General features: G+C 38.7%; 1 protein-coding gene across 2 annotated transcripts in view; it reads left to right on the top strand.

The window, feature by feature from the left end:
* Positions 1-26,139, top strand: part of atrn (attractin) — a 58,893-nt gene that overhangs the window by 20,535 nt on the left and 12,219 nt on the right. For both annotated transcript variants that reach the window (XM_082153610.1, XM_082153611.1), the window contains exons 5-13: positions 8,636-8,838; positions 13,277-13,445; positions 13,562-13,652; positions 13,943-14,192; positions 15,370-15,553; positions 17,055-17,209; positions 20,387-20,471; positions 24,796-25,016; positions 25,904-26,025. In XM_082153610.1, coding sequence (XP_082009736.1) covers positions 8,636-8,838; positions 13,277-13,445; positions 13,562-13,652; positions 13,943-14,192; positions 15,370-15,553; positions 17,055-17,209; positions 20,387-20,471; positions 24,796-25,016; positions 25,904-26,025 — 1,480 coding nt within the window. The remainder of the gene's footprint in view (positions 1-8,635; positions 8,839-13,276; positions 13,446-13,561; positions 13,653-13,942; positions 14,193-15,369; positions 15,554-17,054; positions 17,210-20,386; positions 20,472-24,795; positions 25,017-25,903; positions 26,026-26,139) is intronic.

Raw genomic sequence — 26,139 nt, 5'->3', positions numbered from 1 at the left:
GGGCACTGGGTAGTGGGCACATTCACCATGTTTGAAGCGCAACCGACCTGAGTCGGTTTTATGTGCGCGAGCCCTGTGTGACAGGCTGTGCTTATGTGTAGGGATGGGCACTGGGCAGTGGGCATTCTTACTACACACGAAACACCATCGGCCGTGGCCGGGACACCAGAAAATACGCTCTTTTGGGGATTTATCTGGGTAGCCGTGAAAACGGCATTTGTGTGCAGGCAAGCGGGTGACAGAACCGACTTGTTGGCTGCAGAAAACACTGGAACAGTCACATTTTCTGGAACTGGACGAGCGAATAGCTTTGGTGTGAGTCCGGCCGCAGCGGGACTGGAACACCGTCGTTTTCCTAGCTGTGCTAGGACGACTTCGGGGCCTCGGGCTTCACCGTAACCTTAGGTCGCGGGCCGCGTCCTGCGGGGCGGCGACCGGATGAGCGGGAGCGCGGTCTCGCGCTTCTGGCCTGGCGGCGCTGTGAAGTGGAGGCGGTGGGCGGTGGCTGTGGCTGTGAGCTCTGAGCAGACGGTTTCGCACGGCCTGCTGCAGAGCTGGAGCGCTTCGGGAGGAAGTGCTTCATAGCCTGAGACGCTTTCTGTACCTCTGCGAATCTCTCTGCGAAATCTTTGACGGAGGATCCGAAGAGGCCTGCGGCGGAAAGCGGGGCGTCGAGGAACGCGGTGCGCTCAGACTCGGCCATTTCCGAGAGCGTCAGCCATAGATGTCTCTCAGACACGGTGAGAGAAGCCATAGTCCGTCCAATGGCTTGCGCTGCGGACTTAGTAGCACGAAGGGCGAGGTCCGTGGCACTCCTTAAGTCCGGCACGCAGATCGCGTCAGGTCCTTCCTCATCCAGCTTACGGAGGAGATCGGCCTGGAAGATCTGGAGCGTTGCCATGGTATGCAACGCTGACGCAGCTTGCCCGGCGGCGGAGAAAGCGCGGTGGAGCAAGCGCGCCGTCCAGCGGAGGGCGGGCATAAGTGGGCCGCTATCGCCTCTTCAACCGGCGGCAGCGAGAGGTATCCTTTGTTCTTGGCATCGTCAACGGCGGAGAACGCCAAAGAAACAGCAGGACGCACTCTAGCAGAATAGGGGGCGCTCCAGGACTTGGCGACTTCTTCGTGTAACTCAGGAAGAAAAGGCGCCGGTCTGGACACAGGTGAAGCGCGCTCCCCAGGCAGGAAAAATCCATCCAGCCGGTTGTGAGCGGGCTGCTCAGGCGAAGACCACTCGAGGCCGAGGCTCGCCGCGGCCTGTGCGAGTACTCGCATGAGTTCCGTCTCGATGGAAGCTCTCTTGCCTGACGAAGTGCGGGCAGGGGGCGCGGGGTCCTCAGAGCCCGCCCAATCCTCACTGCCTGACGCCAGGATAGAGCAGGAATCATCCTCTCCCAGCAGGGCTTCCTCATCCGCGATATCAACGGAAGCGGCGGCAGACGGCGGCCGCTGTCCGTCAGGAAGCGAAACAGAAGAAGCCGGGGAAGCAAGCGGGCGAACCGGCGAGCTTTGGCGGCTGAGGGAGGGTTCCGGGGCCCGCTGGGCACGGCGCTTTTTACGGCGCGACGCCGCGGCGGGCGGGGGAGCAGTCTCGGTGAAGACGGCTAGGCGAGTCCTCAGAGTCGCCATTGCCATCAGCTCGCAGTGAGGGCATCCGCCGTCAGCGAGCGCGAGAGCTGCATGTTCCTCACCCAGGCAGGAAACGCAGATCACGTGGCGGTCCCCGTCGCTGAGTGTGGCTCTGCACGAGCCGCAGGAAGGCATCTTTAAAAAGACGCTAGCTCTTTTAGAAATGTGTGTCGCGGCGGCGACACACACACACAGAAATACAGTGTAATAAAGAGAAGGATATATAAGCCGGAAAGCGCAGCAGGAAGGCAGGAAGGCGGCGCGGCCAGCGACTTCAGTGACTCGTCCCGCTGAAGGTGCTCTCTCTCGACGGCGCGGCTCCTAATCCAGCTCCAGCGATGCGTGTGCTTCGCTTGAAGGATGAAAAATCAGATAATAGCTGCCTGCGAGCGATATTTATAGGCCTAGACCACGCCCATTTCGGCGGGACGTGACGCAGCGGGCGCGAAGTGCCCTGATTGGGTCTGACGTCACGCCAGGCCTCGCTCGATAGGCTGCTGCAGTTGCCGCAGAGCAGCCAATAGGCGCGCGAGCTGTCTCGCCTATGTCTGCATTGCTGCTGCAACGCGTATTGCATTATTACAAAATTAAGGATAATTTTTGGCTTCAATATCTCGCGGAAAAAGGATTTTCCCCTAGCGTAAGATATCTTTCGCAGTACGAGAGACCTCTCGTAAGAGAACTCTGAGTTTTAGGTTCCAGAACAGCTGAATTGAGTTAGTTTAATCAACTCCGAGTAGGTTGACTCTGAGTTAAGCGCGTGCACCATGACTGTGAAAAGCCACGATCAATGGAGCTCTGAAATTACGATTCACCATGGCAACAGCACGACAAAAAGATTCTCCGCATTCTTCCGAGTCAATACGCAAGTATAATTCTTATTCACTGTTATAATATCAGAGGTAAAGACTGGCAGAACGTTAAGTTATTGAACTAATACTCATTTTCATGGTATCCCACAGGCAAAATAATAATAATAAAATAAATAAAATAATGTGGCAGCAACTAAAATTGAACAATAAAACCATAATTCAATCAGTTAAATCGTTAAGCCTAAAAGTTTCATGGTTTTAGGCTACGTGACTTTACAAACATTTGACATTAAATAAATATAATTCAGTAATCTGTTGTTTTTTTTCGGAAGGTGCGATGATGTGTATCCAATGCATCCAACCACACTGGAAATAATAAAGGAAATTGTAATTATTAGGTTACTTTCAGAGGTCACAGCAAGATGTTATCAAGTGAACATCATTTTCAGATTACCGATTTCTCCACCACTGACCTGCAATCCTGTGAATCTCTTCTTTGATGGTTCTCACGGGTTTGTGTCCAGGAAACAACAAAAACTCTCAGAAAGAGTGTGAGAGTGAGGCACACTTTCCTTCCCGCTTTGATATAGTGGCCTTACTAATGTGCTCTGCATCTCCGATGATATGTATAAAAATGCACAATGAATGAATGTACTGCACTACAAAAAATGCTTATCTTACTTAGCCTTTTTGTCTTGTTGTTTCCATTCAAAATATCAGAACATTTTTAAATCAAGATGCATTTACTACATAAGAAAAACTCTGGGTTTACCAAAGAAAACCTGCTCCTGACCAGGATAGGTTCACAGAGTAAGTTACCATGGTAACTGACTCCGAGTAGAAGTTACCGCTCTTTCAGAAACAGGCTTGACTGACTTGCTCTGCTTCCTCGGGTTTGACATACCTCCCATTCTGAAACGGAAAACCCAGAGTTTCCCCTCATTTCAGGGTTGACATACTCAGAGTGTTCACTTAACCTCCTTTCTGAAACAGGCCCCAGGTGCATAGAAGGCCTTGGGACTGAGAAAACATACTGGGGGTGCAGGGTTTACCTCTTAAGAAAAGTATTTATATATTTTGCTCAAAGTAATAATCTACTAAAAACAAACAACTTGCATAATCTAATAAGCAAAATTCTCATCATGAGCACAAAATAAAGTTAACTAGTAATTTCAGAGTTTTTTTTGTCTTCCCTTGCCATCTCTAAATAATTTTTCAAATGAAAAAATTGTTTATTGTAAAATTGTTCACCTGGTTTAGTTAAACTGTCGGAGTCATCTGTATTACAGATAAAAATGAATGTATTTGCTGCATTCTCGTTTTCTGAAGCATTTTAGCAAAAGTATCTATTTACTGTTGTTAAAATAACTGCGTCATCCGCATCTCTTAATGCAGAGCTTTACGCCTTTATCAGGAGAAAGCAACGCGCATGATGCGCAAAGGGTTCGAATGAAGCTCGTTTGCCTCTAGATAAAACTATTGGAGGATGTTGCACCGAAAGATCATTACCGTAAACGACCCTGAGCGCTTGTGGTGTGATCTGCTCCGTTGTTTTGACGTGCTGCTCACTTTAAACTGTAGAAACTGGAAAATGTCCCGTGGTCCGCCATTTAAAAACCACTGCACTATACAGTATATACCGTAAGATTAGTCTCTTTTGCGAACCAATGCTGAAATATTTGATAAAAACCACGGTAAAACAGTAATATCATGAAATATTACAATTAATGTTTTCTATTTTAATATATTTTAGTGGTCAGTGATGCAGTCTTGCTTGCCCCAAAATCGATCTTGACATCTCAAGTTTAAATATGTGAAAATGCAAATGACATTCTACTGAATTTCTGCTGCTTTTGAGTTCCATGGGGGGGGAAAAAGCCGTGCGGATTTGGAAGGACATAAGAGTCCATGATGACCAATTTTTGGCTGAACTGTCCCTTTAAGGCTCTGTACACTAGAGAACAAGAGCTAGAACAAGAAAATGCAGGTCAGAGTAATTTAAGAAGAGTGGGAAAGAGGAAGCTCAGATGTCTTTGACCTCTGTGTCTGTGTCAGGAACTGCTCATGTGAAGTCCTGACGGCGACTGCGGCAGTTTCTATAGCGACTGCTTTCACGGGGACCCAAAGAAAACACTGGAGTGCAGTATCAATAGAACATCAAACACCAGGCTTGACACACACTGCAGACACTCACAAAAAACATGTAAAGCTGAAAGATAGATGCCTGTGATTCTCTGCTGTCCCTTTTTTCCCCATGTTCAGCTTTAGAGGAGAGTGAGCTGCCTACTAATGCGCCTGTTTTTACACACTTCACTTCAGGTTCAATTCGAATATCTTCTCCTTTGACACAGCTGTTTATAAGAGATTTGTAAGCTTCGAAAGCAATCATTAACTTGAGATGAAGTTAAAATATTTACCAAAAGTATTGTGCAAGTTTTTATTTGCCTTGCTATTGTAAATGTTTTATGGACCCTGTGACACGACTCTGTTGCTCTGTGTGTGTCGCTGAATTGGTGTATATTGCAGCTTTTTTTTTAAAATCAAGATGTTTTTACTGTAGACTAAACGTCCACTGTATAGCCAGACACTGCTTTATGGGAAATAGCCGGACAATATTGGCAAGATCTAATGTCTACTGAGTACAATGCCTAACTGTGCACTGGAAAAGGTAAATGCCAAAGCCAACAGTAACAATAGGCTTACATGAGGTGTGGTGCAAGGAAAATCATTAAACTGAAGTCATCGTGATGAATGAGTTAAAAAATAGTGTTATATGGCATATGTATTCATATATTAGAAATGTTAAGCTTCAAATAAGGATGCACGGTATTTGCATGTTTGTATAGTTTTATATAATCAAATTAACTCAAATCAATTATCAATCATAACAAAAAAAATTGAGTTACGATTTTATTTTATTAACATAAAAAATGCTATCACGGTCTAATGTGCAGAGACTATTAGTAGGTTGACTTACTAAACAGTTATTTTAATATTTAGTTACTGTTATTGTATTTATTAGTTTTAGCATTTATTTATTTTGAATTCATTTTTTTTATATTTCTATCTAGCCTTAATTTTTTTTTTTTTTTTTGTGGTGACATGGCTCTGAAAAAAAGAATTTTCTGGTAATTTAGTACTTAAACTTAAATGAAAATTAGAAGTGTTTTTATGAAATATTTACTCAAATAATATTTCAGTTTAATTGTATTTCCGCTTTATTCCAATTAATGAAAACAATTTCTATAGTTTTAGGAAACAATAGGGCTGCAAGATGAATCAAAATATCGTAGGTAAAAATAACAATTATACATATTGCAAGGGCTTGCAAAATTGAAGTGATTTTTAATACTTCAAAAATGGTCAGTTTATGTTGAGACAAATAGCAGTAGGGCTGGGTACCGAGTTCGATACTTTTTAGGTACCGACCGAATTACCTCGATACTATCGAGTATCGAAAAATGACTTGTTTTTCGGTACCAGATTTCGATACCTAAGGGGTTAACTCGTCAACGTCAGTGCTCAAACAAATACATATGAAATGCACAACGACACGCCTAAAGTCGCTCACGCACATACACGCAAACTCTACACACACGAGACGCGCGGAACTCTCCGCGCACATACTCATATGAGACGCGCGCGCACACACAAACTGTCCACGCACACATTCTCATATGAGACGCGAGCACACACACACACACACAAACTCGCGCACATACTCAATGAGACACGAGCACACACACTCACAATACCTTAAAGATGTGGAAAAGCCGATCAAAAGTGTGGCTACATTTCTCCATTCTCGATGCCAAGCGTGCGATGCAGTATGTGCGGTAAAATAATTGCTGCAAAGACGGTACCACGACAGATATGATGAAGCCCTTGACAGTGCACGGAGTAAACATAAGAGCAGAAAGTTGCTCCGTCTTCGACTGGTAACTGAAGAGATACCTGTTGATCACTCTGACAGTGTTTATATTGCAATAATGACCTACTGAATGTACACTGCCGTTCAAAAATGTGTTGGTCAGAATTTTTTTTCAGTAAGGATGCATTAAAGTTATCAAAATGACCTTAAAACATGTGTAATGTTACTAAAGATTTCTGTTTCAAATAAATGCTGTTCTTTTGAATTTTTTTATTCATCAAAGAATCATGAAAAAATGTATCATAGTTTCCAAAAACTGTTTTCATATTTCTGAAGGATCATGTGACACTGAAGTAATGATTTTGAAAATTCAGCTTTGACAACACAGGAATAAATTACATTTTGAAATATTTTCAAATACTATTTTAAATTGTAATACTATTCCACAATATTACAAGTTTTACTGTATTTTTGATCAAACAAATTCAGGTTTGGTGAGCATGAGCTCTTTAAAAAAAAAATTTTTTTTTGTTCCTTTCTGGACTGACTAAGGAGCATGAGTCAAACTGAAAAAATAAAACCACAGTTTTTCTGAGGTAATGTGTTATGTAATCTTGTTCAAATGGATTTCATAAAATTGGTATCGAAAAAAGTATCGTTCAGGAACCGGTATCGAAATCAAGGTATCGGTATCGGTATTGGTATCGACATTTTTTTAACGATACCCAGCCCTAAATAGCAGAGAATAAACTGATGAGTTAGTGCTTAAAGAACATGAAACATGACTAGCTATGTTTTCACTCACCTATTTTTTGGATATTGCCTAAAAAAATGCTGGATGGATATGCTGAAATACTCTTAAAAATCATATAAATGCTTAAAGGGGTGGTTGGGTATGATTCCACTTTTCTAACTTAAGTTAGTGTGTAATGTTGCTGTTTGAGCATAAACAACATCTGCAAAGTTACAACGCTCAAAGTTCAAATCAGAGGAAGATATTTGCTTTTAAACTAACGGCTGGCAACATCACCAACCCTAAAATTTACATAAACCCCCCGGGAACAGTCCATGTTGAGAAGAGGAAGAGTTGTTTTAGACGAGCACATTTGTGAGTCTGCTCAAGCTGTTGCATCCGTCTTTTCACATGCAATACAGTACGTAACACAAATGCAATAGCATGTCACTCTGTAGGCATCTTATAACAGTTCCCACACAGCGATTTATAAATTATCATGACAGAATATGCTAATCAATGACTTGAAGATGGTTAACTCCACATCAACAACATAAATTCATCAACTAACCATTCAGAAACATCCTGTTGTCACTTGAGTCTCTCCATCATTGTCCGACTTCGGTTTGAACATAAGGCAGATCAGTTTCTGACATTTTAGTGCTTGTCTGCGTGAGGAGCTGCTAACACACATGAGCTGTTGAAGCTCCGCCCTCTGTGCTGAGAGCAGCTGCTCAACTTTAACATGCTGTACAAAATTATCTGTGGGGTATTTTGAGCTAAAACTTCACATACACTCTCTGGGGACAACAGAGACTTATTTTCAATATTGTAAAAATGAGTATTAATACTACCCCTTTAATTGAGGTAGAAAAAAAATATGTATATATATATCCGAAAAGACATGCATAAACTACGATGGAAACGCATTTACCGAATAAATCCCTCGATGTGCAACGAAAAACTCACTTGACTTTTCCTCAACAGAGGATGTGATTGGATAACTGGACTAACCAGCGGACCAATTTCATTGCACAGCATCTCAAATGTTGGTTTGGTCTTTCAGAAATGTTTGAGCCAAAGAATGTCATCAGAATGATTTGGAATAATGATCTCTGAAGTGTCTCACAAGATTGCGTTCCCAAACGCAAGATAATACGAGAGCGTTTGTATTTCGTCTGCGCACTGGTGATTTATGATAGGAATAAAGATCTACAGTGGCTTCCCCGATTGCAGCAACTTCCATTTTCCCAGGAAGTGACGGTTTTGTTCTCTTTAAACACATGGTTTTTTATCGCAAGTGTTTTATGCAATGTTCCAGTTTTGTGCACAAGTTAAATTCGCAACTTTGATGATGTGCAGCCCTAGTTAACCATAGCAGCACTGTTCTCACTGCGGCTCTATCAAAACATTGCTCTGTTTGAGCAGTCTGACATGTCAACTATCTCGATCAATCACATGAGTTTGGGGTTGGGCTACCTGTAATAAGCTGTTAGCAGGAAGTTGACTAGGTTGTCCAAACAATGCTAGACCAACACCGATATGACATTTCCCATTGCATTTATTTTTCTGTCTTTCTGCTCTACCCAGGTTGAATACATGCCCCAATAACTGCTCTGACCGTGGGGAGTGTCGGGTGGGGAATTCCAGTGAGTCGGTGCAGTGTATATGTGAGGATGGCTGGAAAGGACAGGCCTGTGATGTGCCCTACTGCTCTTCTGACTGTGGCTTCCCTCTCCGGGGACAGTGTGAAAGCAGCGCCAAACGATGCCAATGCAAACCAGGGTGGCAAGGTAAGGCGTAGCTTGTGTAGAAACATAGAAATGACCATAATCTACTCAAAACACAACTGGACACACAAAAAAAAAAAACTAAAGAGCGAGTCATTTCAGGAATTTTTGAGGGTGAATTCTGTGTAGTCGGTTAAAATCACTATTAAGAGTCATAAGGAATCTGTTCATCATCAGTTTTGTTTGTAAATGTTTTGTAATTCACTCACAGTTCTTGGAATGTGTAGATCCTTTTTGGTTCCTTTTTGGTTCCCTAATTGTTTCCTGCCTCTCTTTCCCCTCGCCTCTCACAGTTCTGACTACAGATCTTTGTCTCAATCTCTCCGCCTCTAGTTTTGTTTGGGTTTGCTTGAAAGATGGTACTCTATGTACTGAGACTGTTTGTCCTAGGGCTGTGTTTTGGTAAAATGCTTATGTTCTAATTCTTGGCTTAATCTGATGAGTTCCGATAAGTCAAATGTGCAAAAATACAGGCAGTTTAAGGTCTTTAAAAAGGTGTGTCCTAATAAAATGTCCATAAAAATGTCAATTTTAGCACACATTTATCAACAAGCAGTACGAAGAGTGCTAGACAACTAATCCTGCCAGCACCAAAACAGGACACAGACTGCAACCCTCTACGGACACACTGAAGCTTGAGTCGCCATTGGCTAGACTCTCCAGACTTTTTGCATGGAATGCAAGAAGAATCAAATGAAAAAAATAGACATAAATATAAAATATAAATTTCAAACTAGGACACGTAAACAGTCTGTAATGAGAACAAATAATCAAACTACAAACAATGCAATGGTACAAATAAACACAATAGAACAAAGATAAAAATTACGTATATACAGTGATTTCAGGTAGATCTAAAGGCCCGATACTTCAAGTGAAATCGAAGAACAAACTGATGTGACATCATTTCAAACAAAATCAGGTCAAAACGAAGTTCGTTTGGAGTTCGAAACAGCTTGCCATAGCACACTTTCCGTAAAAGTTTGCTCCAGCTGGTAAACTACCATTGGTCCGTGGTGATTACGAAAAAGGTAGGTGTTTAATATGATAAAGCTGCTTGATTTTTAAGCAATTTATTGTATTAAGTGCAGAGCTCGTGCAAACACATCCACGTTGCTATGATCAAATGCTTTTCTTATGCTTTAAAAAAATGCTTGCTGTTTTCTCTATTTCATTGTGCTTATTTTGTTTTTGAGAGAGGAATGCGCGCATCACATATTTACATATTCATATTAACGTCGCTCTCAGCAGTGTGGGCGTCATCACATGTTTGATAACGGTATATGTCGCTGGTCACGTATTTCCAACTTCGTTTTACCCCCAAGCGAAGAACGACAAATAACTTCGCCGTGAGTAAATCAGGGCCTTAACAGTAGTTAGATACACATTAGGTACAGAGTTATTCAGTCACGAGCATTGAGTGATTGATTTTTTTATTAACATTAAAAACTTGCAGTGTCACTTTAAGACACTGCACAGATCCAATATACTGATACTGTTAAACATGCATTTTCTATCTCGCCTGTTTACATTCACTTAAAACATTATTTATTATGTTTACTAGGATACACACCAAGACAGGCATTTTTACATAATTTTGTGTGAAATTGTCTGTTCAAGCTCAAGATGTGAAAGGGCTCAAATCAGGATTTCTGGACTTTTGTCAGATACGCGCGAGTTATCTTTCGGTCTTCTTGTGCTTGAATGTTTAAATAGGCAAGGGTAAAAAACACGTGCAAATTATAAACTTTAATGACGATGCAGCACTGGTCTGGTCCAATCGGGACAGTGACAGTTCTGTCAACTCTTGGTCATCAGGCAGTCCTGTCGAGCCCTGCAATTTACTTGCTTATTGGCTTATTAAAAAAAAAAGTTTTAGTCGCAAAGTGTGAAATTTGGTTGCATATGCGAGTGATTTTCTCACATTGGGTTGGACTGACTTCCGTTACAAAAGTTGAGGTATAATTTATGTCTGTAGCACAGGGGCAAGTTATGCACCAAAGGTTAATACTTAGGGTTTTGCAAAAATTATTGGCAAGAACCACTATATCTAGAAAGTTTGACATTTAAGTTGAAATTTTGGCTACGATAGTGAATGTATTCATACATGCTTCATTTATCATTTATTCTCACACATCTGTTTTATATTAGCATCTTTTCAAATTCATCTTTTCAGATTTGACTCTTGTCTCATACCCAGACTTTACAATTTAAACCATGAAAATCAAATATAAAAAATGACAAGTTAGAAATTCTGATGAAATAAACAAAGAGTGAAATGATCATTGGTCATTTTCTTTCTTTATTGGTTAAAAATGATCTAATTTCTAATATTATTAGTATGCCTGTCCCACAGTGTGCACGGATGAAATGTCATGAATATGATGTGTGAGGAAAATAAAGAATATAATTTGTGTAATTCCCAAACAAACTTATATTTAAAATGTATTTAATTGTATTTATTTAGGATGTGAAAAATGCTAGCTATGAAGCTAACCCTTTGGCTGTTATATTCCAAAAATATTCGAAAAAGTATATTTTCTAGTCCCCATACTTGAAACACCCAATCATCACCTCAGGCTCACTAATTGTTTCTATGGAAATGCTTATAACATCTAAATGTACCTATGATTGATGACCATTGAGTTATTTTATCACTATTGTAGCAAAGCTCAAGGTTCAGGGAAGGAGGATGCCGACTGCCGCATATAAACATAATAAAACAGCAACGTAAATGTCCAACGCCTGTAAATGTCCCAGGCCTGGCACTCGCTTGCTCTTCTGAGGTTCCTTCGTGGGACTCGACCGGTGTGTCGTGCAAGTGTCTCTCATTCACATTCGCTCCGCCCACCCAGCTTCATGACACAACTACATTACTACACCTCTGTTTGCTCTCCAGAACTGTTTACCAATGAAAGTACACCATGTAGCATCAGCTACAGTAAAATGTAATTTTGAGTTCTTCCTAACTTACTATAGCTGTTGAGGCCGCTGCCATTCTGACTCTTAATATATTACATCACAAGTATGAGGTTTCATAATTGTGAGTTTCCAACTTGTAATCACGAGGTTGACGAAGACATGAACTTTTTTTATTGTAATTATGTTAAATATGACTTGGAGCCACTGAACCTTAGTCTTAAGGAGAACACTGCTGCCTACTGAGCCATGTGTGGGAATCTGAGCTCATTCTGTCTCTCTCTGTCCTCTTCCTCTCTCTCCCGTCCCGTCAGAGGCACAGATCTGTGGAAGTGTATAATTGCCCATCTGTGAACAACAGGTTGAGCTGCACTCAGGGCTGACTCATATTTCAAGTTGCTTCCTGGTTTCCTGTCGTTTTATACGTTTTCAAGCACAGCTCTCTTCTGTAGTTTTAGTGTTTTATATTTCTGTAAATTTAGGCAATTAGCCATGTTTTTTTTAAGAACATAAAATTAAAGTTGACTTTCACTGCTTGATTACTAATGTACATTTCGTGTTTGATTTGCATAATGTTCCATTCAAAGCAAAAACTGCATGTTTAATAAGAGTAAATGACAGCTTGGACTGAGAAATATAGTGAATATTCATAATAAACATTAGTTCAAAAGTTTTCACACCGACTGCAGTTATTTGTTAAAAAAAAGAAAAAGGAAAAAAAATAGAGTAAAAGCAGTAAGTTAGTCAACAGTGATAAAAGCTGATTTGTCATCAGAGGAATAATATTTAATAACATTCCTATAAATCTATTTATGAAAATCCAAATATGGTCTTTTTAATCACAAATAACTGGTCTGTAAGTTAGCAAGAATTGTACAAATACTGTTGTTCCACTCAATGTTAATGGATTTAAACGGTTCACGAGTAGTTGAAAAATGTCACCCAGTTAGTTTGAGTTTAATATGAGACCAAATATTCACTATAGGGTTCAAATCTGGACCAAAATATGAGCCTGATGGACTTGTTCTCAAGCCACTTCTTGGTTGGTTTTGCAATTTGGGCAGGAGCATTGTCTTGTTTAAAAATAACATCTGATATTCCTCTTTTGGAAACAACTTTTCATTTGTGGGAAGCAAGCCATTCTGCAATATTCTCCTTTACTCCAAACAGGGGTGTAACGATACATTGTTTTTTCGAGATATCGCAATATTAAAATGTGACTATATGTATCGTCGATGTAAACTATGATTTGCAACTTGGAGTTAGTTTTATACAAGGCTCAGCTTACTGTATTTATAAGGTATACTTCAGAAATCATTTGTTGCAAACAGTTGTACTGCTTAATATATTTGTGGAAACCATGATGCATTTTTTTTCAGTGTTCTTTGATGAATAGAATTCTTATTTTAAATATAAATATTTTGTAACATTATAAAGATATTTACTGTCACCTTTGATCAATATCCAGAATATTTTTAGCTTACCCTGCCCAAGTAACAGTCAGAACGTGTGTGTATTTTAGGTCTGGACTGTTCAATAACTGTCCCAGGAAATGTTTCGTTCTGGACACGTGAGGAATACAGCAGCCATGGTTTGGCGCGGGCGTCCCACAAGGCTGTGGTTCATGAAGACGTGATGTGGGTGATAGGTGGACATGTGTTCAACTACACACACTACCAGATGGTGACTGCGTGAGTACACCACACACACATACACACATACACACACACACACACACACACACACACATCATAGGATAATAACTTTACTGGCTCTGAGTTTCACTTTCTCCTTTACTGTGACTCAGGTTCAACATCTCCTCTCAAAGCTGGATGTCGTTAAACCGGTCTGTCAACTCTATAACTGGACGCTACGGTCATTCTCTCTCTCTGCATGAGGTTTGTTAATGGATGAAATGATGTTGAATGGTGTTCTTCTACTCTAAAATCTTCATTATAATGTCTAGACAAAGCCAAAATGATTATTAATCGTCTTCCAGGCTTATTTAAGGATAGTTTTAATGCTTTCATCTTCTAGTTTTAGATTATACCTTCAGTATACAGTGTATTTCATATTTCATGTTTTTTTTTATGTGCAAGCTTGCTGTATTTATTCTGAACACACATTGAACTGAGACCTGTTTCTCTCTGATCTCTTAAGTTATTTGTCTTTGTGTGTATGCATACAGGATAAAATCTACATGTACGGTGGGAAGATTGACTCCACAGGAAACGTGACATCAGAACTGTGGGTGTTCCACACGCGGAACCAGTCGTGGGTTTTGCTAAATCCGAACGCTAAAGAACAGTATGCAGTCGTGGGCCACTCTGCACACACCGTCCAGCTCAGTCTCGATGGATCGGAGCCCGTCATACTGGTCGTCTTCGGACACTGCCCTCTTTATGGATACATCAGCCGAGTGCAGCAATACGACATTGGTCAGTAGCACGCAGTACTGATGTTAAAGTACAAGACAGGGATATACATTGAATATTTACATTATTATTGTGATAATAATGTATTATAATAAAATTATTGTGATTTTGCTGTCGGTAAAAAATTGTAAATATTGTAAATATTGCAATGAAGTTGCCATATATCATTTTCTTCATATTTTTATGTTGGTACCTTTTAAATGTTCTTTTTGTGTTCATTTGATCAAAAGCAGTAAGTGGTCACTGCTTAAATTTTATAGTGTTTGTATTTTACAGTTAACATTTTGTGTGTACTTTGCAATATTACTTTTGATGGATAGATAGATAGATAGATAGATAGATAGATAGATAGATAGATAGATAGATAGATAGATAGATAGATAGATAGATAGATAGATAGATAGATAGATAGATAGATAGATAGATAGATAGATAGATAGATAGATAGATAGATAGATAGATAGATAGATAGATAGATAGATAGGATTTCTCAAATATAATCACAATTCAGCGCACAATTCATGCACATCACATTTTTAAGATGGCATGTAAAAAATCCCTTCTTTAAAAAAAAAAAAGTACCTTTTAAAAACAGGCCCCAGGACACCGGTTTCATTCAGTCTAGCTGTTTGAAAGGAAGAATTCATCATCCCATGTGAAAGCACCATAATCCTTTTCAGAAAATTGAGTGCTGTCCTGGACTGAAAGTCACAGTGAACAGTTGTGACCTAGTTTCTGTCTGATGAATCAGACCGCTGGGTACCGCATAGACTGACTATGTTAAAATAAAATGTGACTAAAATTAAAACAAGGCCCCTTTTTGAAATAATTTTTCAATTTGTGTGAAATGTTTTGCAGTTGGAAAATAAATCATTGTCGATTGTTTGTCATTTGTGCAAGGGAGAGTACACTGGAGCCAGTGTGATTTTAAATTAACTTAAAAAACTACAGCTAGGGGAAACAAGCATTTATTCAATTAGGTGTTTGAATCAAAACCTCTGATGTAGTCCTTCCTCAAGTGACAGTTATCCCTGTCCTGACCTTGTTAGCAGTAATTGTATTTTGATCTCTACTGCCCTCTGGTGTTGTAATGAAAGAGCAACATCAAAATATTTATAACTATTTCTTGTTACGTTTCTTCCTTCACTAACTGTCATACTTTTCACTGTTCCCTTTGCAGTAAAGAATACATGGAGTGTTCTAGAGACTCGTGGGGCACTGGTTCAGGGTGGCTATGGGCACAGCAGTGTGTACGACCCTCAAACACGCTCCATCTACATCCATGGAGGCTACAAAGCTTTCAGCGCCAATAAATATGGCCTGGCCGGAGACCTGTACCGCTATGATGTGGACAACAAAATGTGGTGCGTTGAGTGGCATTAGACCTTTTAATATCAACACTGACTGCATTTTGACTTCAATCATGATTATGATCATTTTAAGGCTATGCTTAAAATTTAGTTGCTTATTTTGCATTTGCATTTGCACTAATACTGTGAAAAAGAAAAAATATAACTCTTACACTGCAAAAAATGCTTTCTTAGTTAGTATTTTTGTTTTGTTTCCAGTCCAAATATCTAAAAATTCTTAAATCAAGAAGCATTTACTAGAGAAGTAAAATGACATAAGAAATTCTATTTTGTTTTAAGGTAAAAAGTAAGTACTTTAAGTAATTTTTGTTTAAAACAAGCAAAATTATCTGCCAATGGAGTAAGCAAAAAAATCTTGGTTTTTTTTTCGAATTCAGATTTTTTTTCTAGTTTTCCATTCTTATTCAGATTTTTTTGCTTACCCCATTGGCAGATAATTTTGCTTGTTTTAAGCCAAAATTACTTAAAGTACTTTCTTTTTACCTTAAAACAAAATAGAATTTCTTATGTCATTTTACTTCTCTAGTAAATGCTTCTTGATTTAAGAATTTTTAGATATTTGGACTGGAAACAAAACAAAAATACTAAGTAAGAAAAGCATTTTTTGCAGTGTACAATTAAATTAAATAATAATATCACAAAATATTACCTCATTGATATATTACTGATTCAGCACACTATAAATGGAATACACTACTGTTCAAATGTTTGAGATAAGATTAAAAAGAAAAAAATTATTCAACAAGGGTGCATTAGATTAATCAAAAGTGACAGTAAAGACGGTTACAAAATGTTTCTATTTTAAATAAATGCTATTCTTTTGAACTTCGTATTCATTAAAGAACTTGTTTAGTGAGCTTTTACCAGAAAAGATTTGATCATTTTTACCATATGTTAATGTAAAACATCTTTATTAATACTTTTACATTAATATTAACTGCTGTGTTTTTTGTAATTATGCAACTCTTGTAGATTTGTAGCTTTGTTTTTGTCATGAAGATAGCCTCATATGCTGACACGGTATTAAAAATCTGTATTACTACTATTCATAAAAGAATCCTGAGGTGAAAAAAACAGTTTCAAGGTTTTGACAAAAAATATTGATAATAATAATAAATGTTTCTTGAGCTGCAAATCAGTATATTAGAATGAGTAGGGTTTACGTTTTAAAATATATGTAAAAAAAAATGTAAAACATTTTTTTAAAGTTTTATTTTTGAATTTAATATTTCATAGTATTGTTTTTACTGTATTTTGATCAAATAAGTGAAGCTTTGGTGAGCAAAGAGAGCTTTTTAAAAACACTTAAATAAATCTTACCAACCTCAAACTTTTGAAAGGTAGTGTACATTCATACAGAAAGCTACAGTGTACATGATCTATAGGCTACTACAAATAGTGTGTAGTATGCTAGTGCGCTATTCTGAACATAGTTGGACTTTGTTCTGTTGCTTTCTCTGGGTTTCTGCTGATGATGTTGCTTATTGACCTGTAGGTTGATTCTGAGGGACAGTGGTTTCTTCCGTTACCTCCACACGTCGGTGATCGTTGGCGGGAACATATTGGTCTTTGGAGGGAACACGCACAATGACACTTCAATGAGCCACGGAGCGAAGTGCTTCTCCTCAGATTTTATAGCATACAACCTGGGTGAGTACCAAACAGTCTTTGTCACCTGAATATTCAAATCACACATCTCCTGTACTTCTGTGTAGCATTCGCATTATCCTCCATCTCGCGTACAGTCGTGTCTGCACAGTTTTTTACAGTATACTCAACCACGGATTAGCACAGATGGACGCGTTCGACACATGCCCAGTACATTTACTTTTTTTTTGTACCAGATGTCAGAGGGCAGCAATGATAGAAGAAGAAAAGTAGCGTATCTGCCATTGCTTGCAAAGTTTAAAACAAGAATCAAAACAAAAACGTTGGAAAAGGATATGCTTCTTTGTTTACGGTTTTGTATTGCTCTTTGCACATTCTCTTCGGCTACTGCACAGTACATCACAACTGTGTGTTGCCACCTAGTGGGCTCTTCTATCTCAACATTCAACTTGCGCATGAGCTGTTGTACGCGCACCGTCTCAAAAATTGAGACCGCCCCGTAACACAGACAGCCGAAGTATAAGTTGAGCTTTATCCAGTCAGAATTAAGAGTAGGTTTTATTCCTGAGTCTTTTGTTTTGACGATAATGTGACTTTAAAGGCCCATTTACACCAACTTAGATGTTCGGCGCAAAAATTCTGTCTGATTTTCGCATGCAGTGTGTCTGTTCAGCCAAATGTGTAAAAACCAACATGCTGGCTGAATGAAAATGCAAGTTCACTTTGTGACAGTAGGTGGCACTTATAGACCTGCAGAAATAGCCCGGGCAACCTGGTACACAAAGTGGTTTGCAACCTTCCATTTCTGACACCTGCTTGTCACAGAGAAGAAAGGAAGTCCAACAATCTCTCTCAAACTGATGATTTTTGTCTTTACAATTCCACATAAAAGCGTACCGAAACAAGAGAGCTATTTCCCGATTTTTAGCTGTTTTTTGGACCAGCAGCGGATCTTGGCAAAAGTGCAACCGAAGTGACCAAAGCTCAAATCTTATTGGTTATCTAGTTTTCTCAGCAGTGTGATGGAAAATAGATAAGAACATCTTTCCATAAAAAAAAATCTACTGCAATGTTTTGTGATTATTCATGTTGATGCAGACACGTTTACAGTCGTTCTTTAAAAAAAAAAAAAAATTTATCGCACCCAAGTTTTCACACCAAACATTTGTCTTGCTGTGAGCTTTTGTTCTTTTTTTTATAAACACTGTTATATTGCGTACATCAAGTTCCAAATACAGATGGTAAAAAAAAAAAAAAAAGATTGGAGTAGGGCTGTGAAACGATTAATCACGATTAATCACATCCAAAATAAAAGTGTGTTTACATAATATATGTGTGTGAACTGTGCAGTGTGCATAATTATTTTGTATATATAAATATACACACATGCATATATTTAAGAAATAGTTGCTTATATAAATATTTATATATAAATAAATAAAATTTCTTAAATGTATACATTCATGTGTGTGTATTTATATATACAAAATAATTATGCACAGTACACACACATATATTATGTAAACACAAACTTTTATTTTGGATGCGATTAATCGTTTCACAGCCCTAGATAAAGGACATAATTCCCTGAATATTAAAAAATTGGCCTTCCCAAATTGAATTTCCAGCTAAAAAACTAAATTGTATATGATTATGGTTTTAATTTTGGTCAGCCTACCACAACTTTTCAAGTTCTATACCATTGACTTCCTGCATCCTCTTACTTATTGCGTATATAGTATAATATGTCTATCTTTCACAATATTGAAAAGCAGAGGAGACACTTGCTCAGAAAGCATAATTGGATTTCTGTGCGTGTAGCAGCAAGCCATTAGAGACTGAAATGCACTCATCAGGGGGGCTCTAGCAGAAAGATGCGTGATCTTAAAGCCATTATTTTATGAGTGACACGTTTGAGTTTTATAATCTCCAGGGATCGTAGTAGACATGCCTGTCTGCTGGTATTCGCTTTTCATGTAGATAATGAGGGATACTATGATGTCAGACTAGATGCACTGCAAGCAGAATATGATTCGTGGGTGGGAATTTAGAGCGTCTTTGAGAAGTTTGTAGTGCCTATATATTACACAAGAAGCTTCAAACACATCAGAAGTGTCTGCGTTTTCTTATTCATCATTATATATCGCTCCTCTTCTAAATTTCTTTCTCTTGTTCTTCCCATGCCAACTTCTCTTTAGAGATGCAGGCTAGTGCTGTGGTAATCTGTAATTAAGTAGAGGCCTGTCTCGGCCCTGAGGGTAATTGCTCTGTCCTTACGAGCTGAACTCAATTATACTGGCCCACACAAGGATGCGGAATTCCATTTGTCAGAAATGTTGCCAGCAGAGGGCAGTGACTTGTCACACACACACTGCACTAATAGCAGCCATTTCTCTTCATGCTTCTCTTACTTCAGTTAGATTAGCCGCTAACTCATTCTATTTAACATGTAGGAAAGAGATGATATGATATTAAAGAGATAGTTCACTCTAAAATGAAAATGAAGTCATCTTTTACTCGTCCTGGTTTTGTTGTAATGCTATATGCCATTCTTTCTTTTTCAGACCACAAAAGAAGAAATAAAATAAAAAAAGCATTAAGCTTTTTTAAAAAGATGTAAAAGTATCACAGAATGGTCCCATGTGACACCTATTGTATATTAAAAGTGTTCTGGGGGTATATGATGGGGTTTAGTGAAAAACAAACCAAAATTTAATTTAATGAAAATCCTGAACTTTGCCGTTGGTCAAGTTAATATCTCCGGACAAATGCGAGCGGGATTTTTTTCTTTATTTTTTACATTTCTCTTTTTGTGGTCCGAAAAATAAAGAATGGCACACTGCATTAGACCCACAACAGGGTGAGTAAATGATGATTTAATTTTCATTTTAGGGTGAACTATCCCTTTAAGGTTCAACTCAGAAAATGCAGCAAGTTTATTTTACAAAGATGCAGAGCTGCGGGAACTGGAAACCTTCACTTTTATCCCAAGTTTTGTGGTATTAAAATGTTACCTAGTTTTAATGTACAAGTTAAGTTGCCTTATGAATATTAATTGGGTAACGCTAGTAGAGATTACGGAGCAATGATTAGTCTTAACTAATTAATATTCATGAGCTCAATCTTCTCTATAGTGATGTCTCTAAAATGTTTCCCAGCATCAGTGGGTGGATGTGTCTGAAATGAGATGCGCTTTGTCTGTCATTTTCTCTTTTCTAGCTTGTGATGAGTGGACTATACTGCCCAATCCAGATCTTCATCATGACGTCAACCGCTTTGGCCACTCAGCTGTGCATCACAATGGGTAATCTCAATGTTTTTTTATGTCCTCTGTTAACATCTAGCCTCACTATAGTCAAGTCAAGTCAAGTTTATTTGTATAGCGCTTTTCACAATACAGATTGTATCAAAGCAGCTTCACAGTATTAAATTAAAATAATACAACAAAGTTTGTTTCAAGAGGAATTTATTGATTGATAAAATTAAATTAAATATCCCCAAAATATCCCCAACTGAGCAAGCCAAAGGCAACAGTGGCAAGGAACCGAAAAACTCCATCAAGTGACCTAATGGTGTCCTAAAACTCCATCAGGTGACCTAATGGAGAAAAAAAAAACCTTGGGAGAACCCAGGCTCAGTCGGGGGCCAGTTCTCCTCTGGCATTTATGAGCTAGAGGCCGGATTGTAGTTTGAACTATAGGATTATATGAATGCCTGGCTGAAGAAATGCGACTTTAATCTAGTTTTAAACTGGGAGAGCGAGTCTGAGCAACGAACAGTATCAGGAAGACTATTCCAGAGTTTTGGAGCCAAATGTGAAAATGCTCTCCCTCCTTTGGTGGTTCTGGATATCCTAGGTATGACCAAAAGCCTTGAATTTAGTGATCTTAAAGAGCGCGATGGATTATAGGGCGATAGAAGATCCGTTAAATAGACTGGAGCTAAGCCGTTTAGGGCTTTATAAGTCAGTAGCAATACCTTGTTATTAATACGGAACTTTATAGGTAACCAATGCAGTGATGATAAAATCGGTGTTATGTGATCATATTTTCTTGATCTCTTAAGAACTCTAGCAGCGACTATAGCTTATTTTAGATTAAACATTATGTACACTATTGTAAAGGAATAGTTAGGGTTATATGCACTACCGTTCGGAAGCTTTTTTTAAATAAATTAAATTAATATTTTATTAATCAGGGATGCATTCATTTGATCAAAAGTGACTATAGACACATTCAAATAAATGCTGTTCTTGATCTTTCTATTCATCAAATAATCCTGAAAAAAAAAGGATCACGATGTGACACTGTAATTCAGCTTTGCCATCACATGTAATAAATTACATTTAAAAAAATAAAAAATAATATATATATATATATATATATATATATATATATATATATATATATATTTATATTAAAGGTCCCATATTGTCAAAACTGAAATTTCCTGGCTTTTTTCATAACAGAGGTCTAGGGGCTATGTAACTACCATACAAGTTTCAAAACAGTCAATCCACAGACAAATGCACACAGCCTGCATAAAGTAGCTGTGCCTTTTCACGAGCTGTTGTGACATCCAGTGGCAAGGAACCAAAACTCCATCAAAGTGGCAGAATGGAGAAAAAAACCTTGAGAACCCAGGCTCAGTCGGGGGCCTGTTCTCCTCTGGCCAACGTGCGAACAGTATATGATTATGATTCAGGCAGCATTACAGGTCAGAAGTCAGATTGGATCAGAACATTCAGAATATTTATCCAGTTCCATCTGGTTGGAAGACGGAGTCATCACGTTAATATAAGAGAACAGTGGCTAATGTTTATTTATTCAGCACAGCAATTTAGTTCGACCTTAACCGTCTGTTCTGCACATTTCACAAGTGACTGCTTCGTCAATCAGGAACAGTTCAATGCCGGTATAAAAAAAAAGCTACTCATAAAAGATGCTGCACTCCCTACAGTTCATAGTTTTACAAGTTTACCTTGGGTGTCTCTTTGCAGCATATGTTTTCACGTTCTGTGGGCATCTTTGCACATTTACCACAAGTTACACCTTTTACGAAGAAAGTAACATTGTATAAGAAATTGTAGCACGTCAACTTACTGTATTAGTTGGAAAGCAATAGTTACAATAGTTTTCTGCATTCGGTGTCTGTCTGCTAACGTGCAGTGAAGTGTTTTAAAATCAGTGTAGAACTAGCTATTAACAGACATATTTTGGAATTTGACAAAAAGAAGTCTGAGTTTGTTTACAGACAGTTTAAATTAGCGTTAACGTTAAAGGAGTCATGACCTGTAATTTTCACTTTTCCACGAGAAAAAATTTATGTTATGATTGCCTAACGATTATACACTGGCCGGGAAGCCGATATTTAAAAGTGAAGCGTTTGTTTACCCCTGGGTTCGTCAACCAGCCCACGTGCACGCGCACTCAAATACGTGATGTTAATTTCAGGATATACCATATATGGACACGGCAGACCTATGCTGCAGGAAGCCCGCCCTGCCCCTCTCCCCCTCATATTCAGTCGAGCGCTGCCATTACTGAATTCCGATTCGAAGTACGCACTCGACCGTGAAAGATGCAGAAACGTGGTGCACACGTGAGTTGCTCTGTTGTTGACTGCCAGAATCAACACGGAAATGCTTTTTCTCTCCCAAGAACGGACCAAGCTATCAGGGACCAGTGGATTAAATTCATTTTTAATGACGCAGTTCCTACAACCCTTCCCACTGGCTTAGGTGTCTGTGCTAAACATTTTACAAAAATTGCGTTGCAATGATAAAATCTTTATTCACGCGATCAACAGACTGTCTGTCATCTGCTCAGTCAGTGCTCATCATGCTGCAACTTTTCATGTGATGGAATAGATTTAAATATAATGCTTTAAACGATACTTTTCACGATTTGTTAATCTCGATAGCTGTAATAGTAAAAACGTAGTAAAAGTTTTCGAGAGAGTTCATGTAATACTAGCTATTTCATATGCAAGCATGTCAGCCAATCACAGCAGTGGGCGTTTGCACTGCAGTCTCACTGCAGACACGCCCCTTAAAACAGAGCGTTCAAATCTGAGGCTGAAATCAGGCTTGGAAAAATGGCTTTTATTTATAAATTATGACAATTTTTGATGTAAAAATCATACTAACATTGTAAGGGCACCCCAGGCAACATTATAAAATAATAAAACAATCCAGTTCATGACTCCTTTAAATCTGCGTGCAGCATTGATGTAATGATAATTATAATATTCTTACAATAACGCCGAAAGTAACGAGGTGGTTGTTTGTCTCCTGTCGTCGCCGATTCGGGGTCTGAGTCCGGCTCGAACATATAAGGCCGGATAGCATTTCCCTCAGTAATGTCCATCATTACAGGTGTTTTATTTACCTTACTTGTGAGCATCACCAAGCCAGTGCAGGCTACAGCACACATGACCCTAGTTACCTGTGGTTGGGTTGGCTTGGCTGTGCGTCACTCAGAAAACAACAGGCCAATCAGAAGAGAGACTCATGAATATTAATTAGACAGGCCAAAATCGAACTGTTCTAAGCAGATTTATTTGTAACTGTAAAAATATATTGGGATGGTTTTTGGTACTTATACCACAAATATATATTCTTAAGGACATCAAAACCTAAAATAAAACTTCAGAAAGGTGTACAATATGGAACCTTTAAATTATATAATAAAATCTGTCTAAAACTGTTATGACCATGTGAACACATGCTGTATTATGGGAAACCATGTTTCATGTGAAAATAGCGGGAAGAGACATATCCAGATTGCATTTGGGTATCACATAACCAAATATTAATCTAACTAAAAATCAAATCCACTTCGAAAGAATGATGTACAACTAGTATGCTAATCATTTGTACTGAATAATTTAGGTAAGTGATTTAACAAAATATGAGCAGTATATGTATACTTTTGCTGTTAAATCCTCTGTTAACATGCCATACAAACTGTAAACAGGCTGTTTGCTTTATTACAAGCAGTTGAAATGATTTCCTCAGCTAATTGACAGCATGCCGCTGATGCTTAAGTTGTATTGAGTCCTAAATATTCCTCTTTGAAAGTGTCTCTATTTCTGTGGCACTTGAACTCTGTCACAGTAAATATGAAGTCTATATTTAAATCTGCCTGTAATCTCCTTCCGTACAGATTAGTCAAATTAAGTCGTAATTTGAATAATTATCCATAAATAACACATCTCAATATTAGTGCTTCAAATTGCCAGCTGAACAAACAGTCTTTTAACTGCACACATTTACACAGTCGCACACACTCTTACAGAAGTGGCACTCTCCTGTGAGATTTTGATGTAAGCTCACTGTGATCTGTATTCTTACCCATGATTCCCAGCGTCATTTTCCGTGCCGATGTGACCATTGAGTGACCCCTCTGTGGGGATCTGTGGCACAACACAGCTTTTCCTGTTTGACTTGTCGGTCACATGTGCTTTATTCATCACTCCTCCTAAATTCCTTTGTTATTCCCCGTTCATGCTACCCTCTTCCTCCTCACCCTTCATCTCTCTCCCCTCTCATCTCTCGCCGTCCTCTCTCATGCTTTCAGATATCTGCGAGGTTAATCTGTGTCTCTCTTTGTGTGTGTGTGTGTCAGGGTGATGTACGTGTATGGAGGCTTTAACAGCCTGATGCTCAGTGATTTGCTGAGGTTCACCCCTGCGAGCTGCGCTGCTTTCTCTGAGCATCTGGAGTGTGTGACGGCTATTCCTGGCTTGCAGTGTGTGTGGAACTCCTCCACCTCCACCTGTATGTCCTGGGACGCAGCAGCACCCCAGGACACAGAGAGCTTGAGAAACACCTGCAGTCCCAGAGGGTGTAAGTGACACTTCATATGTCTCTATAGAACTATTCAGACTGGATTACAGTTCCAAACAGCATTTGAGTTACAATCAATTTATGTGGTGATACAGATTTGTGATCACTGTAGTTTTCACTGAGATGGGAGTTTTTGATTCATCTTACATTTTGATCTTATGCTTAAATGCCAAAACATTTTATTTACACTACTGTTCAAAAGGATTGGAGTCAGGAGGATTTTATTAAAGTGATTTAATACTTTTATTCAGCAATGACGCATTAAATTGATTTTTTTTTAAAAGTGACAGTAAAGACATTTATAATGTTACAAAAGATGCTGTCGTTTTGAACAAAAATATTAGACAGCTCTTGTGTTTTCAATATTGATAATAATAAATGTTTCTTGAGTATCAAATCAGCATATTCAAATGATTTCTGAAGGATCATGTGACTCTGGAGACTGGAGTAATGATGCTGAAAATTCAGCTTTGCCATCACAGTAGATTACATTTTAAAATATATTCAAATAGAAAAGTTATTTTTGACAAAGCAACTTTTCTCTATTTACGTATATGACGAGACATGAACAGGCGAGTGACGTATGCAATTTCCCCCAAAAACCATCCTGGCATGTCTTAAATATAAACATAACAGGCTTAACGTTGTGAATCAGGGTAAGATAAAAACATGTTTTGGAAGAAGAATTGATGATTTATTGACTCATTATTTAAGTTTTGTTGATTTTGAGCAAAAAAAGTTACATGGTCTACCTTTAATGACCTGTCAGATGCAGTTACAACAGATTTATCTTTAGGATTAACAGTATGTATAACTTGTTGTAAGATTACTAAATGCCCAGTTACCGCCACAGGCATTGTATGCAGTAATTTATCTGTGTTTTTCAGATGTAGATGCTGAAAAGTGTGACCAATATTCAGACTGCTACAGTTGTACAGCCAACACCAACAGCTGCCAGTGGTGTGCGACGCTCTGTGTGTCTGGTCATAGTAACTGCACCAGTTCCCAGGTATGAATGAACATTTTAATATACTGTGACTTGGAGACAAGTGTGTGAAAGACCTTTCAATTTTCGAAAAATTTCAGTTGATGAATTTATATAATAATCTGTGTACCGCCTGCA

This window comes from Leuciscus leuciscus (genome assembly GCF_965113295.1).
Source record: "Leuciscus leuciscus genome assembly, chromosome: 22".
Classification (NCBI taxonomy): Eukaryota; Metazoa; Chordata; class Actinopteri; order Cypriniformes; family Leuciscidae; genus Leuciscus; species Leuciscus leuciscus.
This window is presented reverse-complemented; position numbering and strand designations above follow the sequence as displayed.